The following is a 19958-nucleotide window of genomic DNA, read 5'->3' on the forward strand; positions in this document are numbered from 1 at the left end:
CAAACTGCCCCGGAAGGATTACAGGCAAATATGCCATAACATTTTTAACATAAGCAGATTCTTTGCATAGGGCTGATTCTGAAAATCCATCTTATTAAACTGCTTTGGTTAGCGTTTGTAGAACGTGTAAGATATGTAGTAAGACTATAAAGGTAACCCGTCAATTGCGCTCAGAGAATCACATTGGCCTGGTTTCTATGGTAGCCTGTTTGTCCCACCTAGAAGATGTTGTAGGTCAAACAGTATATTGCACTTGGTAGCCTGTCCATAGTGCTAAGAAAGGTCTACGTAGGTAGGTGGCTTTTTTCCTCCCCACAGAAGATCGGATGACACAACGACATCAAAGATAGGCTCCATATGAGCTTAAGCTATGTATAAACGCACCACTTTGGTGGACATCTGCCGCAGGCACGGCTATCCATCCATGTACGCAGCTACGACTATGACAAATTCGGTCTAGCTGATCACATAACCGCTTTGCGCCCAAACACCAGAGTTGCCTCAACACCTCTACCATTATAATACAGCGACAACCTATGACAAATTTCGGTCTAGCTGGATACATATCAAGTGTCCTGCATTAGCGCTCTGTTGTGACCTCCTGAACTCTCTTGGGTTGCTTACTGGAGCCTAGCCAGCCCTCCTAAATCCCAATCTTGGCCAAATGCACACACGCATCTTTAGCCTCCTCTTAGAACTTTCCCATACCTTGACTTCGATCCCCGAAGGCGTTCCTACTACAAAGTGCTTTGAGGGCAAACAAATGGGAAAAGGCACAATATAAATGACTAATATGATACAATACAATAAACCACTGTTCTGATAAGCCAAAATGTACTGCACTTTGATCACATTTTGAGTGAGATTTGCATAAAGTAGTACCACAAGCTTATTCCATCAGCACATTCAAGAGTTTGCAATCACATTACAGAATGGAAGCTGTTCTATTCAGAATCGTAAGTGGTGACACATTGGGTGAAGTGCAGATGTTAAAATGTGCACAGTCTATTATGGGTGGCAGATATTCCAGATCCTAGCTCAAACGCAGGCCATTCATTGTGTGGGATGCCCCCAAGCAAAAGATCGGGATTAATAGCAGGGTGCTTACGGAAATAAGAAACTGGCCTGGTCCATACAGTATTTGTATAAAGGCCTCCTTAGTTTGGGGTCGGCTGACCTGGGCCATGGGGGAAACAAACTGCAGTATTGATAAGAAGGACCATAAGGGTTCAGCCAGATGGTTAAACAATAAAACTTTCCACTATGCGCAATGTTGCTTGGGGATGGGTCCCTTGTGTCACCCCTCTCCACCCCGCCACTAGGGACAGCTGTACCCCTATTTTGTGCCCCTCTGTATCCTTCCCGCGTTGTATATCTGTTCTGTTGTTACCTCTGTAAAGCGCTCTGTTATGCATCTGTACTGTTGCTTCTCGAAGCTAGGCCTGCGCTCAATAAATACAATAATCATTATAATAATAATAATAATAATAATAATAATAATAATAATAATAATAATAATAATAGTGAATCCTTTTTAATATTTGGAATGTGTTGCAATCTTCCTACACAACTATGCTGTGCTGTTTTGGACTTATAGAAAAGGATATCTTGAATTGCTAATTGAGAGTTAACGGTTTTACGAGTTACATATCTTCAGGTGGGTTGGTGTTGGAACTACAACAAGAGAGGTCCATTATGGAAGAAAAAGTGAGAATGCAGGAAGCCGAAGCCTTTTTGTCTAAAGCCTGAAGCTTCTGCTAATTTGAGGGAGGTGCAGGCTTTAGGAAAAAAGGCCTCAGCATGCAGTAGCCTCACCTTTTCAGCCTTATTGGTGCTGTTGTGTGAACACAGCATCTCTTAGATAAAGGAAGGCCTGGCAAGGGGCAACAGCACCTTTAAGGATGAATAGGTGAGGTCACTGTCCCCTGCCAAGCACCCCTTTAGTTGATAGATGCAGTGATCAGCACCCTCTCCCACAGGGGAAGAGGGAGCTGATCTTTGCAAAGGGCTGCCTGTTGGGGGGCCTGTTGCCCATTAGGCCGGGGCTCGTCAAGGGGGTATGACCTAATGAGCCAGCAGGTGACCCCCATTAGGTCACGCCCCCTTGATGAGCCTTGACTCATTTTCCTTTACCATTTATGGCACTGGCAAGGACACTTGGCATGTGTGTAACATGAGGGTAGCCCGATCTCTGTCTTAATGCGAGTAAGACGGAGATCCTTCTGATTGGGACACCTGCGCCCTCTTTTACTCCTACCTCTGGCCACCCTCCTTGGGCCATCTACCCCCACGATCCTGTGAGGCCAAAACCCTCTGGGTCATCTTCGACTCATTCCTCACATCATAGTTCTCACTAAAAAGTCCCACTTCCCGCTCCACCTCCTCAGAGGTATTCTTCCTTTCCTCACCTTCCCCCAGAAGCTCAATGTCTCTCGAGCTCTGGTCCTCTCCAGGTTGGACTACTGCAACAGCCTCTTTCTCAATCTCCCTCTTTCCTCGCTACGCCCCCTCCAGCTAATGCAGAAGAGGGCTGCAAGACTTATCCTGGCCTCAAGGTCAGGGGCTGCATCTCTCCAACTCTAATATCTCTCCACTGGCTCCGCCGGCTGCAAGGATCAAATTCAAGACTCTGCATCATCCACAAAGCCTTCTGGGGCCTGGGACCACACTATCACCAACCTTCCCTCCCTAAATACTCCCCTGCTAGAGCCCTACGCTCCTCTAACTCTAAATGACTGTCAAACGCTTCTCCAAGCAGAGAGTGGGGGCAGGTCTCTCTCCTTGGCTTGCGCTTCCCTTGGGAACAGCCTCCCTGCCCCTCTCAGACTTTAGCCCGACCTACTCAAGTTCCGGAAACTGCTCAAAACGTTGCTCTTCTCTACCTCCATCCGTCTTTCCCTTCCCTGCTAATCACTCCACTGCAGCTGTGACTGGGACCCGATCCTCATGAATCTCCCAGGATTCAGGCCTTTCTGCCCAGTCGATACCAGCACCACTTACCCCACTGCACGGCACGGCTGTCCGGGCCCCTGCTTGGTGGCTCTGCATCACACCCTTGGGAGTCGCCTGCAATAGCACTTAGCCTGAGGTTCTTCCCCTTGGCTCTCCTTAGCACTTCACTCCCGGGCCCTCCACCAGCACTTGCTATACCTCTGCTCCCCCCACCCTCCCTCCCTATTTCCTGCACTTCTCCTCACTGCACTTGCACGCCCGAATGCCACAAGGCCTAGTAGAACCCTAACTGTATTTTACTGTTTTTGCTATTATTTTTCCCCTGTTGCCTTCCCATTTAGCCTTGTGGCGCTTTGAAACACTTGTATAAATGCCTAACAAATGCTCAATAAAAAAAAATAAAACAAATATGGGACTCCTGCCCTTTTGGAGGGTGGAAGAGTTGCAGTGGAACAGTAAAAGATATTAAGAGTGTGGATTGTGTTATTGTGAGCAGGGGTGGGGAGTACTAGCAGGCAAAGTGCTGCTCTTTGTGGGTGTGGGTCAACGGGTGTGAAATGGAAGGGAGAATAGTAAGCGTGCTAGTAAGGAGGGGAATATTAATGTAAGTGTTTCACCTGCTAAATTTGCCCCGGGAGGATAGCTCAGTGGCAACGTGCTCGCCTTGGAAGCAAGATGACATAAATCAACACAGGTTGGATCCCGGGGTCCGCGCTTAGAAACCTCTGGGTATTTAAGTGCATTATAAAAATGCAACTAAGACAACAACAAACAAAAAATAATAGTTCTGTAACAGTGACTTGATGTCCCCGGGCTGTATGAGTGCTTTAAAAACGAAAATAAAAAATACATTCTCCCCATTCCTCCTAAGGGATACAGTTAGTAAAATAGTCGGGTATGGCAATCTAGACTGCAAACACCCGTATGTCTCCTTTTGAGCAGTGGTTGAAGTGAGTGGGAATTGTTGCGTGCAGCGTTCCACTACTTTTATTTTTTACTATTAAGAGTTCCACTACTTTTTGAAACCATTTTAACATCCCGGAACTGTTCTTTGTGAAGTTAAATCACACTTCTCTAGTTTACCATCCAATAGCAATTAAGGCTAAACTGAAATCTGTTTCAACATGATTGGCTGTTGTTGTAGTGTCATTTAATAGTAGCTTAAGGGAATACAGTGGAATGTAGAATGTCGAATGATGGTGGGTAACTTGGAACGTGGGGGCTGGGTGATGGGCAGTTGTACTATGAGATTAAAGGAATTAAGATGTACTTTGCAGTCCGGCTTTATCATTAAGATGATGGTATTACTGTTCTACTCAGACGTATAACAGCTGTCAACCAGCATGGAGGCAACCAATAAAAAATGTGTTGCACATTGCTCCCTTCCTACCTACTCCGCCCCCCACGGGGTCACAGTTCCACTACTTTTTTGTTACACTTCTACCATTGCATTTGAGTGGCTTTCACCCCGGAATGCAGGCGCGGACTGGGCTATTCACCTGCAGGCCTCTGGTCTGCCCGGCCTAGCCTTTCAAGGCAAGGCCAGCATCTCAGCCCCTCATCCTGAGGCCACATGCGGCAGGGAGCAGGTACAGGCCCAGATGGGAGGTGCTTTAGAAAGACAGCAGCACACCGCCATGGAAAGAAGAAATAACACAGCAGCGTTCCATGCATAATCCAGAAGTGCTAAAGGACCCGATTTCCTCTTTTCATCTCCTGCTCTGCATAACTAGGTCTCCCATTAGGGGAGTCGCAGGACCCGAGGTTTTAAGGGCGCTAGTTAAAAGGACGTTACATCTTAGAAGTGGGGGCGCGCATCTATTTCAAGCCGGGGCTCGTTTTGCGAGCGGATCGTTTGCCCGCACTTCCGGTGCACCTGTCCCCGCGACGCGCCAAGTTAATTATAAAGACGCCTTGGGAGAGAAGGAGAGGGGGGGCGGGGGCAGAGGGGTGCACTCACGTCGCTCTGCAGTTGCTGGCTTTTCTTGGCGTGTTTCATCTGGGGGCTGTCTGCCACGCTGGTGAACCGGTGAGCATCCGCCTTCTGTCTGTACTTTTTCTGTGTTGGGGGGAAAAGAAGTCAAAAGAATTACAAATCACCTTGTGGTTGTGTTCACATTTTCAACGTGCACCTAACATCGCTTTTGTGTGGCGAGGCGACTGTCGATTGCTAATAGCAATGGGGCTTAAAGCCACATCTTAGTTTCCCAGAGTGCAATAGGGCAACAGCCATGGTACCTTCCGGCCACACAGCAGAACGGCGCAGACAGTTAAAAAAGCACCGTGATCTCTGGGCTGCGGGTCTGACACCAGACTTTGCGCCGTGGGTGCAAAATTCAACCCACAACTACCTGCTTATCTGGGATGTATTTCTGATCACTTTGATTCTTATTAATGCATGCATTGTGTGACATTTTGATACCTTATCGACCCATTAAATACACATCAACAAAACCATCAGCTAAGTAGCCATTGGGCCTCATTACAAGTATGGCGTTATGGCAACAACAGCGCCGGTATTGCTACCGGCACCGTTGCTACCGTACCGCTATGCTAGGATTTCTGATTGCGGGTGGCCTTTCAGCCACCTGGTCTGACCTGGTGGCCGTACCGGCACCCGCAAGCAGAACATGGTGGTAGCACTGGTCCCATTTACGGGGCACGGCCCCCGCGAAAGGGATAAAACCGGCAAGGCTACCTCCAACCTTTGTGTTCTTAGAATCGCTGTGAAATGGCAGGTCAGTGTATTTAACGGGTTTAATGATGCATTAGAGCCTCCAACGGAGGCCTCTATTATTTGGTAGGTGACTAACGCTCAAGTTAGTGGCCCCAAGTCAAAAGCGGGGTCCTCTAATGAGGGCCAATCCCACCCATATGCAGTCACCACGCGTCGGACTAATTAAGCACCCATGCTACAATCCAAGCGCTTTACCAGGAGGTAACGACCCTCAACCCAACTTAAAGTCCAGAGTGTAGCGTGGGTATTACATTAGAGCCAAGGGTCGTTACTACCTGGCAATCCCCTTGGGAGGAGGCATTATGCAGTATTATCACCTGGTAATGGCCCACAGAGGAGGTCATTATTGATATTAGAACATTCTACCCAATGAGCGTCGAATGTTCTGTCTGCTTAAAAGTAGGAGAGATGAAGGAGAAACATTGTAATGTTCAAACAAAGGAATTCTATCAGCCATTAACAACCTGGCGGGGGAGCCGGCCAATCAGGTGGCTAGGAACACAGGTTTGAACCGCTGGTGAAAGCCTGCGTTCTATCCCACCTGACAGCTTGCTCCCCCCCGCTGGCATCTTGCCCCCACACTCCGTCCCCTTATTATTACTTTTTTAAAATTCCCCTACCCTTCACTTACCTTATTTTGGTTGGGGCAGCCCTTGTCGCCACAGCCACACCTTCCACTCTGCTCCCGATGGCCGTTATGGAAAAGGAAGACGGGGCTTTGTATGGAGCACCGCCTTCCCTTTGCATGGCAGCCATCTTTAGACAGTATTTTCAGTCATTGAACAGGACGTGTGAGGCGTCCTGGTCAATGACTGAAAATACATCTTTTTAGCACCCTGGGTTACCGCTTTGGTAGGTGGGGTGCTTATGACCTTAAGCCCCCGTTCCAAGAGCTGGAACAGGGGGTAATGGCCCAAAGCCCTTGTTAGTAGCCCTCGCTTTGCTCGGGCCGTTAACTTGAGCTGCCGGGCCATTAGCCCTCCCCCCGTTCCAGGCCGTCGAACGGGGGCTTAACAGCACATTATTGCCCTCTGCAGGTGGATTGTCTGCTACGGAGCTGCGAATATTTCAATGTTCTAATTGCAGTTGTACTTAGAGACCCCACAGTAAAAAGTACTGACATTTGGTTAATTATGAAATTATAAATGGTGAAAAGATGAACTATTATTTTAATTTCTTATCATATACTTAAAGCAGCACCAAATCCTTAATATGTCGTACCATAATAATGCCCTGACAAACCATGCCTACAGATTTATGTTTTGAGTTTAAAGCTGGATTATTTAAATAGGGGGTTTTGCTTCACAGCTGCTGTGGAGCACTCAGAGACTCTGCAAGTCGAGTCGCAGTAAACAGCAGGTGAGAATCAGTGCACCAAGGGCCTATGCTGTGCAGATTGAACTTTTCTCAGTGCACCCAATATGGGGGCTAGGTGCATGAAACACTTGTGTATAGGCGCGTTATAAATGCCATATCATATCATATCATATCATGACACTGGGGACACTGCACAGGTGTCTCAAATGTCTCCTGGAGTACCTGTTCTGTTGTGGAGGGGCAGGCCATTACAGCTCTTCCAGGCCCTTCTCTGCCAATCATCTATATACACCCATCTTTTAAGCTTTCAGCTTCCCTCGTTCCACCATAATAATAATACTACCAGTTATTAAATAGTGCTTGCTCACCGAGGGCATCAAAGCACTGTAATAGCAGTTGATAGTATCCCACCGTGTGGTACTCAGTTTATCAACCTTGGAAGGATGAAAGGCTGAGTTGGCACTGCCAGGATTCAAACCTGCATCAGCAGTCTACGTACATATGTGATAAATTATCACTCAGCTCGCTGTGCTATCGGACCAGCCGTAGGTACACCATCATGTAAAAAGAGTGGGCAGCAGAGTCAACCAAGAGTACATATCATGTTCTTTGTATAGTGCTTCCTATCGTCACTGTCACAGTTTCACAGCACTATGAGTTATACGAGTTTCTATTATCCAATTCAACGGCATTCTTATTGATCTGAGAAAGGTGACTTGCAGGATAAACACACTGCGCTCAACCCACTGGGCTATCAGAAAGGCTCTGAGCAGACAAGGGAAGAATTGAGTTTTCGGATGCCTACTCCTCGCTTCACTCCGGACTCTGCTTGTGCTGCCACCAGGCTGGGAAGGGGCAGAAGCGGAGTTGTGGTGGACACGCCAGCAGCATCTGCGGAGCATGTGTGCCAGGCACATTTGGTGTGTTACAACACAAATGCTTTGCAATTAGTGACACAAGACTGTAATGTGTTCATTCCATTTTAAAACGAGTGTACAGGCTCGTTTACAGGAGACAAAGTGCAGGTTTTCAGTAACACAGGTGGACCACGATAGATCCTAAGCCTGCAGCTCCCTCTAGTGGTAACAACAGGCAAAGCTATGCAAATTGGACCACTGTATATCCTTAGGCAATAGCTCCCTCTAGAGGAGCATTCTGTGCATTCAGGCAGACTCTACTGCGCATGACAGCTTCGGACATCTACCCTCCCCCTTCCCCTTACCCTCCCTCATTCTCACCCTTATACCCCTTCTGTTTCCCTCCTCCTTCCCTGCCTCAACCCTTCCCTGTTCCCTCTTCCCTCACAGATTCATTGCTCTACTTACTGTTTTGTTGGTTTGGTTCATGATTGTAAATTGCTTCTACTGTTATAATGTTCTATGTATACTGTTGTTATAATGTAAAGTGCTTTGGATTGAAGCGCTATATAAACACAATGGCCCTCATTACAACACCGACGCTGAACCATGGCGCTATTAGCACCATGGTTGGTGCCGGTGTTGTAAAGGGGCCGCCATGGTTCAATGGGGAATTACCACCCCATTCCAAGGTTGGCGGGGCGGTAATTCCCCATTGAACCATGGCCCTTCCCCATTCCCATTATCGCCCCATAGGGCTCTATGGGAATGGGGAAGGCGCTAAGTACGGTACCGCAAATTAGGGTACCGTACTTAGCACCAAGGTCCCTTTGCGGGTCCCTACTTTAACGGCTGGTGCAGACCAGCCGTTAAGGTCGGGTCCCGCAAAGGGACCTCGTAGTAAGGCGCTAAGTGTTTAATGACGCCACAGCCTTTTACGGCGCCGTTAACCCCTTAATGCCAGGGTCGTAATGAGGCCCAATAAATAGAAATACAAACATACATCTGGCCTTTTATTATATAGTATGATGTCCCCATGAACCTATCAGTGGCCCGCTACACATTTGACTACATATGTGTGATGTCATAGAGGAGGCACGTTGTATTCTAATTGTTGCACAATTCCCTGGCTTTTCATAAGAAACAGGTATCAGAGACATTAAGTTAGGTTTACAAAATACACCTGGAACGTTAAAGTATGGTATTCCTTAAAAGCCTAATCTGCGTTGATACTGTGTTTCTGTAGTTAACAGATACATATGAAATAAACAAAACATGATAGATCGAAAGCCTTACATTAATCATAACCACAGGCAACGTCTCCAAGGGCTTAGGCGCTTTACAAATGGAAACAAAAAATGCTTTTGGGCCATCATGTGTGTGTCCAAAACTACCTCCACAGAATGGGGACAATTATATGCAAATCAATCATCTTCTCAAGCCATAAAGCGGAGTCCAGCCCAAAATGCAAATCAATACCGCTCTTCATGAGAACTCAATCTACCCAAGACGCGGTTCAGCCTCAATGGACGTCATCAGTGAGGTGGAACATTACACCTTAGGCACAGCAAGTCTGGGTGTACCTGTGGCAATTAGAGTGCCAGCTAAAAAGTGATGGATGGAAAGCTTTGAATTAATCATAGTCCCTGATTAATCACCCCCCCTCTGCAACAGCACAGACAGGCTGAATGATGGAACACAGATGAAGACCCATGTCAGGGGCTGCTGGTGGTCCAGGGCATAAGGACGGAGACTTAACAGTCTGGGCAGGTGCCTGACCTTTGGGGTGGGACCACACACAGCTGATTTGAATATTAATTCCCCCTTTTGATAGTGTCACAGACAAACTAAATAACAATGAGACGGGAGATGGCACAAAGCCATTCCCTGTGGCTATGATTCATACACAGTTTGCAGCCATATATTTGTACTATTTGCTATTTATGAATAATAAAGGTTCAGACCAGATTAATTTCTCCTGCACACCTGATGAAATGGGAAAAATGCATGAAAGTGATAAACAAATTTGCAGAGCAGAGGTTGACGGAGGAGGAGACAGCTTCTGCAGGAGATCACACAGTGCCACAAGGGGGCTTCTATGCACTTTATGGTATGACTCCAGACACATTCTTGGCAGAAAGAATCACCTGGGTGTTGACAGTGAAAATGCCATCTTAATCCTCCTGCCAGAGTATAATAGTTCCGATCACACACACACACACGATTAGCTGGACCCATGCCTGAGCAGGACCCAAGAAAACATTTTACACAGAGAAATATCTCTTTTTCAAGAAAGCCATATTTTTGAAATAATAATTTGTCTTAAAACACCTATGTTTTACCTTTAACCCCGAAACAAGAAGGAGAAAAACAAACCTAATGCTGTTCCTGACTAGTTGGTTTGTCTGATAATAGCAACTGGAAAGATCTTTCGGCACCAGGAGTAGACCCAGATTCAGGCCGCTCTCTGCCGGTACCATTATATGGTCGGTGAGACACCGGTGGGATTGGCTGGGCACCGGCTGGAACAAACCTAACCTGGATTTTCCAAAAATAACAAATCGCCTGGATGAGGAGTGTGGCTTTAAAGTCACGCTCTCATCATGATAGTCACCCTGGGGTTTCTCTTCTGCCTTGAGAAGTCCAGGCACCACCGGGGCACCCAATCCAAAAGGTATCCACGGACCTTGGGATCCTGTTTAAGGGGGCCTGACAGAAACAGAGTCGCACAGTCCATCCCCAGATGCTCTGGACCCATTGACAGGAGGTCCCGGACCTGGAAGGTACCTTGACATAAGTAAGCAGGTCAGTTTTTGAATCATTTTATCCTGGAGGTAGGTGGAATAAACCGAGGAGCGAAGCTAAAACAGCAGAGTTTGTAGGATGCAAATGTCCAAACCCCAGAATTTAGATCAAGGGAAAGCTGCCAGTGAAAGTAGGGGCATTGTACGAGCACCATATAGGCGGGTCCACTTCCATCCCAGGAGCACTTTTTATAAAAAAAAGATTTCTATCCAGGTATCGCATTCTTTAAGGACTCAATCTATCTGTTAACCATTACTTAGAAACAAAAAGGAAAGGATAGAGTACTTTTTCTGTCGGTTCTTATTGTCTGGCGCGCGCACCAAGGGAGTGCCCAGGGAGTGCTGGTGGCTGAGGCAAATCATTGGCCGCGGTTGTTACTGTGGCGAAATATTGCTAGCAGGGGATCTTCATGTGCAGTGCAATATAGAAAAGACAGATGTTCAAGGCTACCTTATGTTGGATCAGGATAAAGTGCCTAAGAACAAAAACAAATGAGTCCATGGTTCCCAGTGGCTGAACTTTGCGGATAGTTGCGGTTTGAGATTGATCCATAATGACTCACCTACGTGGTCCGCTAGGGGTTTTAACTCAGTAATATTCTTACACACAAACTCTTCTCTCGGATAGCCTGATACGAAATTAGACCACTGCAACATAGTGATGCCCAGCTTTGTTTACAATTGTGGTGGGAGGTTGAAAGGGGAGTAGGTGCTGTGTTTTTAAGTAAAGTGATTGTAAATGTAATAGGCAAATAGATTGAGGTGGACATTGCACAATATAGAAAAATTGAACACCACAATGATGTTGGATTTTGATTCAACCCCTGTGGAAGGAAAACTGGTTAAGTATTCAATTCGCACTTTTCCCACCTATGTGGAAAAACACATGGCAAAACGTTTGCCAACTGGGAACAGGAGTGTGGGTAGATGTCCCAAAGGATGTCATGTGTTTAATCAAGAGGTGAAAGACAGAAAAACCACTCTGCACAGACTGATGCAGAAAAGTTAAAAGGGGACTAGGTAATGGCGAGTCCTACGTGGAACAGGTTAAAAAAATGAAACAAGCCTATAAGAACTGGCCAAATTTTCATTATGGGAAATTATATCAAATGGATGGTAAGAGAATGTTAGCCTCCTTAAAGGGAAACAACTCTAGAGGGTTTTGGTAATTGATCAATACGATCGAGGCAAAACAACAACACCTAGTTATCAACCCAATTTCAGAGAAGAATGGGTGTTGGACTTTGAAAACATCTATACAAATCCAAAATCTGAAGGGGCTATGGGGTACCCTTCTTGGAATGAGTGGAAGATTGACACCTCAGTTAGCAATATTGCTGCAACAATAATGAAGTCCAATCCATCTATAGCGAGGGGTAAGAATACCCTAACAAATATTCTTCTCATGCAAAATGTGCGACTCTGGTCCACAATCCTCCATATCCAATTTAACAATATTACCAAATTGCAAGAGATTCCAGATTCCTGGAGGGTCTCTCATCTGATACCTATATTTAAGAAAGGGTTTAGACTGTCACCCATGAATTGCAGACCCATCGCAATTATGGTTGTGGACTCGAAAATGTTCGCAGTAATTGTGCTTGACCACATGGAGTCATGGTGTTTGGAGAATCAGATTTTGGATTATCGTTAAATGGGTTTCTGTAGAAATATGGGAACAGACTGTGGGGGCCTACTGGGCTTGCATGGCACTCGTCTACCACTTCGATGTTTATTGCTTCAATGGATCTTTCCTTGGCGTTTGACCCTGTGAACAGGAATATTTTGTGGAGGAAGCTTGAGTGTTATGCCATTCCGAAGGGGCTACTGATTACTTTGATGCATCTGCACAGGGATTCCCAAATGAAAGTAAGATTGAATTTGGAAGGTTTCTTGTCTAGTGCTTTCCCCACATATAATGGAATACGTCAGGGTTGTATCATGGGTCCAACATTATATAATCTCTATGTGGCTGATGCAGGAGGGGCTCTGGATCACAGGTCTCTTGTTTTACCTAAAATTGGGTCCTTGAAAATCAACTAGGCAGCGTATGCCGATGATTTTATTTTGGTGGATTCCACACCCATAGGATTGCAGAGGCTGATTACTGCTTTTGGGGTGTATGTGCGCTCCCTCGATCTTAAAATTAACCCTACAAAAGCTGTTATAATGAAAATGTCAAAAGGGCTGCAACTAGAATCCTTGAAATTTCAATGGCATTGGGAACATAATGAACTTGCAATCAAAGATAATATGCAGTATTTGGGATATCCGATCATAGCAAATAATACACATTTATTTTTAGAAATTACTTAAAAGCGAAATCCATAGGGTTGTTCAGACAAATGCTACAAATCGATAGAAAATGCAGTACATTTTCCATAATTCCTTGTCGTGAATTTTAAAGACTGAAAGTGATGCCTCGACATTGTCATGCTCTTGAGTTTTTCCCTAGGTGGTTTCTGCCTGAGTTTAAGATAGCAGAGAGTAGGATTTGGAGATCGGTCTTATATCATCTGCCTAAATGTGTGCCTTTACAGATGATAAGATATGAGCTGGGTCTTCAGTCAATCTCGAGCATTGTATTATGGAAAAAACTGTCTTTGTTGAGCAAATGTGAAATGAGCTCAAAGGGGAATCTTTATAACTTGATTGGAGCCAATGACATGGGAGGTTTTCATGAAAGATCTCTGTGAGGACTGTCAGCGGGTTCTTCTGAAATTGGGAGTTTCCTTTAATACTCTTAGGACAAACCCACTAAAGGGGAAGAAAATAATTATTAGCATGGACTGGGCAGAAAATAGGCAAGAAGCCTTGGGATTCCAGCTCTACTAGCCGGTCAAGTGGCACAGCGAGTAGAGCGCTCGCTTTGACACCCGTGCAGAGCCTGTTAACGCAGGTTCGAATCCCGGCAGGGCCAAACTCAGCCTTTCATCCTTCCGATAAATGAGCACCACACACCGTGGGTAATAATAAGCAGCGCTCAGATACCTGAGGGTTTGTAGCGCTATATAAATGCCTAATTATTATTATTATTTATTAAGTTGTTCTGCCACAAAAAGTGCCTGGATCAATGGAGAGCTACCTGACAAAGTATCCGAGCAGAAGGTTAAGGAACAATATTATGAGATTTCGATTTAATGTAATGAAAACAAATCAAATAATGTTGATTGGAAATCCACTTGATGTAACCAAGGGCTGTTGTAGGTACTGCAACATTGGTTCAGAGGTGGAATCCTTTTGTATTGTTACTGTGCCCTGTTCTGCATAGGATGCGTGTTCAGTACCTCAGATGTTTTGTAAATTTAGAATGGATTCCTCGCTATCTGTTTTGGTCAACTATTCTGCATGGGGACTCAATGGGCCTCATTACGAGGTTGGAGACTTGCCGGTAAGAGCGGCAAGGCTACCTCCATACCGGCATGAAAGTTCGGCACCCGTCAATGGTAAATTACCTGGGTATTCCGACCCTGCTGGACCCGGTAATTGCCCTTTCCCGGGTGCTGGTGCCGTTAGATCCCCATTTCCATTTCAGCCCCATAGGGCTCAATGAGAATGGGGTTGCATGTAGCACCGGCACCGTTCATAACGGCATGCTAAGCTCGCGGGTGCCTTTCATTCTGCCAGTGCAGACCTGGTGGAATGAAAGGCACCCGCGGCACAACTCGGAGTTTGCCGATCCGGCAAGCATACCGGTGCCGTTGTTACCAGACCGGTAACCTAGTAATGAGGCCCTATGTCTCTAAAGTTAAGGGTGTTATCCTTTTTAAAAAAGGGTCTGTAAGATAGACTAATGCCCGATATCGTTGTTTAGCCAAACCTACGGGGTGCGATGAACAACGCCTGTTAGCCAATGTTTCATTTTCTTATGTTTTTGTATTTTTTCTTTTTTTGCTGTTTTTCTTTTCTTATTGTCTTCTTCAAAATGTATTTGTTAATTCATGATATGCTTAAAATCTTGCTTTTTTTAAAAAAAAAAAGAATGAAATATATTTTGTAAAGGTTTTTATAAACCATATACAATAAAATAAATAAATAAATAGACTCCATGAAATGCAATGGATTGCCTATCATACACTTGATTGCACTGTTGCTTTAAGAGCAGTCAATCCAGACAGCTCCCTTTATGCACTACATTGCAATATGGATAGCTGGCAGATGGTTTGTGAGGAAGTACACACAGCCTTTGACATCCCATACTCATGCTAATCCCTGTGGCCCTTCCCGCTCACTACCTGCTACTCTCCGACCAAAACACCCACACAGACCCCGGGGATTTATTTGCGCTAGCTCTCTCATGCAGTAACACCAAACTGTATGCTTTATAAGGCATGCCGGTGCTTTTCCTAGACACTAACATGATAGTTAATGACTTAATTGCAGCTGTAAATGTGTACCGAGCGTAATAAAATGCTGTAATCAAGTGTGCCTTCTGTCACTTGATTTATAAGCAATATGTGTGTTCTCACATCTTTCCCTTGTACTGAAGTCCCATTAAAATCATGTGTTGGGGAAAGCCAAAGGTGTTGGGTTGTGCATGGGTATTAAACAGGCATTTGCCAGGTACTGACATCAGATGCCCATGTACAAACAGCATTTGCCAGCTGTTGCCTGTCCATTTGTTTACTTATTTTAGGTCCAGAAAGTTCCTGACATTCTTCCACAATCTTTTCTTTATAATTTAAGAAGTGGAATAGTTTTTATGGTGTTTTTTGGGAGGAGGGTTTCTTGAGTATTTGTGTTTGCACTGAGCCAAAATCTCTGCCTCCTCTTTCCGGCTATTTCACTAGCTGTCCCTCTTCTCTTTTTACTTATTTGCCTTTCTGACTTTCTCTCTCTCTCTCATCCTGTACTCTTAAAATTGGTGTCTCTCTCCTTCATCTCTCACATTTATTCTGCTACTCATTCCTGCCTTTATCAACTTTACAAAAACCACACGATTTGCACTTTTCGTACTTTTTCAGCAAGGACTCTAGGACTCTAATTCTTGCCCAATGCTTTCTACAAGATGATTACTACTCCTCACTCTTATTGGACGTCTGGTATATGCTTTTTTTTTGGTAACGAGTGATCACTTTGCAGGAATAAATAATGAGACAATAAATGAATATAGCACAGTTCATCAATGAAGAGGGTAAAAAACAATGACAGGATGACAAATTAATGAAATGTAAGCAATAATATAGTATTGCAGGTTTGAACAATAATAGCTAAGAAAATAAACGTGTACAATTTAAAACAGAAAATATGTGAGGGATTAAGGGAGGCTTCAGGGATCAATGAGAGAAGGGGGGCCAGAGGGGATAACACCCCCATTAAAATGTACTCTTTAGGTCAAATGTCGGAAGAATGCATGTTAGGAAAAGTAAAAGAAAATAAACAAATAAACAAATGTGAAGAAAAGGAGTAGCATTACAAAAAATCCACTAGATGGCACTGTGAGACCATACAATGGATGTACCTAAATATACAAAATGCTTAGGTATGGTTCTGTACTCCGCTGATGCAATTCATCAGTGTTAGGTTGCCATCTGCTGTCTAAATGGAAAATTGCACTTCTGTGTGCCCTTCCACTTCAACAACACATATCATTTTAACAAACAGAATGAGCGCGGTTCTACGCGGTCACCTTCACCTTCCACTATTGCAAACATTCAAAATAATTTCAAATTACTTCTCTCCACCCCCTCTTCTCCTCACACAGAGCAGGGCTGTTCCATTGTCAATGAACAGTTAATTACCGGCTCAGCATTGCAGTCTCTAAAGAGTGAATCGCTGTGGGGAGAATGCCTCCTCACAAGCTAAAACTTAAAGTAGGTGCTGTAATTATGCTACTACGCAATCTTATGCCATCACAGGGGCTCCGCAATGGAACAAGGGTGACAATTTAGGCATCTACAAAGAGACATCAAAAAGGCCTGTGTAATCAATGGAACTTAGATACTGTTCTTATACCGTGCATACCACTCATTGCATCTGAAACAAATATGCCTTTCAAATTCATAAGAAGACAGTTACCCATATGTTTAGCCTTTTTAACAATGATGAGTAGGTCACAGGGACCTACGCCCCTTCTTGGAAGTGATCAGTGGTAATTCTAGTATTTAAGAAGGGGGATAGACGTGACCCTATGAATGTGATACGAAATATTTATTATAACTTTATTAGCGGCTCGTCAAAAAGGCATCTCATGATTTTCTCAACGAGAACATCACATATAACCATTTTATTGTGATGTGTATTTTCAATTCTGCCACTTTTCCCCTTTTATGGGCCCTGCCCATCCCTCTATTTTTCTATCCCTGCTTTTGGTTAGCTTTCTTAACCTGCCCATCATTTGTTTCACTACCGCTTTATTATATTTAAATGTATATATGTTTTAGCCCCCCTTACTTTTCTTCTCTTATCTCTGTTTATTCTCACCCCGCCCGATGTCTTCGCTCATCTTCTCTTTTCTCAATCCCTTGTATCCATTTTCATCCACTTTTTCTCTCTTCTTGCCTCTAAACTCTGGAATTCTTTTCCCGGTTCTCTTATTTCTTCACCCTGTCTTCTTTCCTTTTGCCATTTTCCCAAAATGTATCTTCTCACCTCTTTGAACCATTATGATTGTTCCATTTATGCATTTGTATGGTTGCCTATTTTTGTGACATATGCACAGTACTTAGGTGCTAGAGCTTTATACATTAAAATAAATAAAAAACTAAATTCATTGTATTAGTTGGAGACATCAGAAATATGTGATTTGTACAAAAACAATTTACAGAAGACCAAAAAATTATGGTAGCAATCCCATATCTGGGTGCTTTACATTTCGAAGAAGCAGTCAAAGATTAACTCAACAAAAACCAGTGGACATGGATTAGAACACCACAAGACTGAAGAGGGATAGAGGGGAAATTAGGAGAGGTGGAGTTGGGATGTGGCCCATTTCCTGTTCTTCTCTCGTGACTTCCCTGGAAATGATGCTTGCCTACATCCATGTAACTGGAAGACTCTGGACACATTCCTTGGTCTACTGTGTGATCATTCCATTTTTTTTCATACTAAAACACATGCAATTTCTAAATTGCATGAATTATAACTAGCTTAAAAAAATGCTTTGAGGGATGCAAAAAGTGTGCATGGGTTGCAAATAGTATAAACTTCGCAATTGAGGTATGCATTTGTGAACAACTGCATTTTTTGGCCTGCCATACACTTTACCTTCACAAATATATGTGTGTGCAATGATTTTTAGCCACATTGAGAATTGGTGGGAAATATGATGCATAAATATATGGTGTGGGCAGAAATGTGACTGTTGGAGAAGTCCGGAAAAATTGGGGAACTTTGCAAATCTGCATAGTTGTGGATTGGGAATTTCACACAATTATGCCAGCGGGGGAAAAAAAAAGGTTTTGCACACCTCTGACCGTACCCCTGCATTGCCTGCAGCACTTCACTCATATCAGACCAACAGCCCAATATATTGGACAGGAAACTCTTAGATGAATTAGCTCTGAACCCTTATCACCACACACAACACATTCCTCTTTTTTTTGTATTCCAAATATTTTAAGCTTGTTGGGTGCAAAAAATAAATTATGAATCGAGAAGAAGCAATGTCTCTCAAGATTCAACGTAGTGGTGATCTACACGTCGTGATTCTGAATGGCAAAGATGCGGGGTGTAAAGCAAGGGAAATCTATTTCTAAACTTTGCAGTGCCGCCGTATCACTCTGATGCGAATGCATGAAGGAGTTCACACGCGGCGTGGGATCCTAGTGTGGGAATCTTGCACCAGAGTTCCCGTACAGGGTCCTCTCCAACTTCTCATGCCATCCAGTGATTAGTACTCGTAAACGCGGAAAGGGATTGCATCGCGGTTCCGCCACGCATGGGCGATTGAACAAAGGAAATGTGGGCCACCTCAGGTGGATCCTACATGTACATGTCGTGACAAGCTGGATTCTTAAGGCTGCCTCGTTTTTTTGGGTGGTTTGAAAATGTATTGAATAATTTTTATTGGAAACTATAAATGTATCTAAAAGTAAAGTGCGTGGTCTTCACTAATTTGTCAAGAACCGTCTCATTTGCTGAGGTCTTGAATATCAGCGATTGTTAATAAATATATCATTGTATGATCTATGAGCAGGATTTTAATTACTGAGACAGTACAATATGCATATGACACAGAGTGCAATTGATCTTGTATGCATTGGATTAGCGTTCCTATCCCAAATTTCTAGCAGGATTTCAGAAGATTGTGCCCATTTCTTCACTGCAAGAAAAAACCAGGTGTGATCCATGAAATGAATGGATCAGTGATGCCACCCGTGATCTCCACCATGTTCCCATGACCTCAGACCCACATGTGGTGAAAGGCACAGAATCCTGGGGGGATTCCAAGTTACTGTGCCTTCCACCACATGCATGCAGTGGCTCCTTGATAGTGGAGATACATATGAATCTACGGGCAGGGCCAGGCCACACAGACAAGCAATTGTCCAGGCTCCTTCCTCTATGTGGTGCGCTTCGAGGCCCATGGGCGATTTAGCACGTTACAAAAATTATAAATAAATAAGTACCAGCTTCACAGAAATTTGCCTCACATAAATGAGGCTGAACGTGTTCATCGCAGAGCTCTTGACTGAAGGACCTTGGATTTCCCAGATGTATTCAGCCAACAAACTCTGTCCTGCTCCAAGTGCCCCAAACGGACCCAGCTCAATGCTGTGTCACTGCTAAGCAGTGCAGGAAGGGCAAGGTAGTGCTGTGAAAGGTGAATGTGTGTGCTTCTGCTGATGGCAGGCGCATTAGCTATGCAGTATGGCCAAACCCTTACCTCGCTAACGAGATCTCCTGCTTTCTTGGCTTGCTGTACATCTAGGCTTCCCTCGGTCATCCAGCCAACTCCTTTCATCCAGCTCAGATCCGATCTGTACTGAAGCTGCAAAGAAAGCACACATTTCAGATTAACATCAATAACAACGGTTCTATCTGATTATTTGCTTCAATATTTCGTGGGTGCCACGGCACGCCGATTTACAATTAGGTGCATTGAAGCGTGGTTTCTCACTGTGTGGCCCTCCACATGTTTTGGACTTCAACTCTGGTTATTTATAGCCAGCACAGTCTGTGGCAAAGGATAGTGGGAGTTGTAGTCCTAAACCTCTGGAGCAGTGTGCACAAATGCAATGTAAATAACATATAGAACTTGTGAGTACATGGAAGTGTCTCCTTGTCCACTGAAGTTAGCTTGTACACTGAGGAGCATTCATCTTTCAGAATGGGCACTGCATACCCCTC

The 19958-nt window shown here is 44.4% G+C and overlaps 1 protein-coding gene across 2 annotated transcripts in view; it reads right to left on the reverse strand.

Annotated features, from left to right (window-relative positions):
* Positions 1 to 19958, reverse strand: part of NRAP (nebulin related anchoring protein) — a 515982-nt gene that overhangs the window by 220043 nt on the left and 275981 nt on the right. For both annotated transcript variants that reach the window (XM_069611850.1, XM_069611849.1), the window contains exons 20-21: positions 19495 to 19599; positions 4913 to 5011 (exon numbers count right to left, since the gene is read on the reverse strand). In XM_069611850.1, the coding sequence (XP_069467951.1) occupies positions 4913 to 5011; positions 19495 to 19599 (204 nt within the window). The remainder of the gene's footprint in view (positions 1 to 4912; positions 5012 to 19494; positions 19600 to 19958) is intronic.

This window comes from Ambystoma mexicanum, chromosome 8 (assembly GCF_040938575.1).
Source record: "Ambystoma mexicanum isolate Mex_15411 chromosome 8, UKY_AmexF1_1, whole genome shotgun sequence".
Lineage (NCBI taxonomy): Eukaryota > Metazoa > Chordata > Amphibia > Caudata > Ambystomatidae > Ambystoma > Ambystoma mexicanum.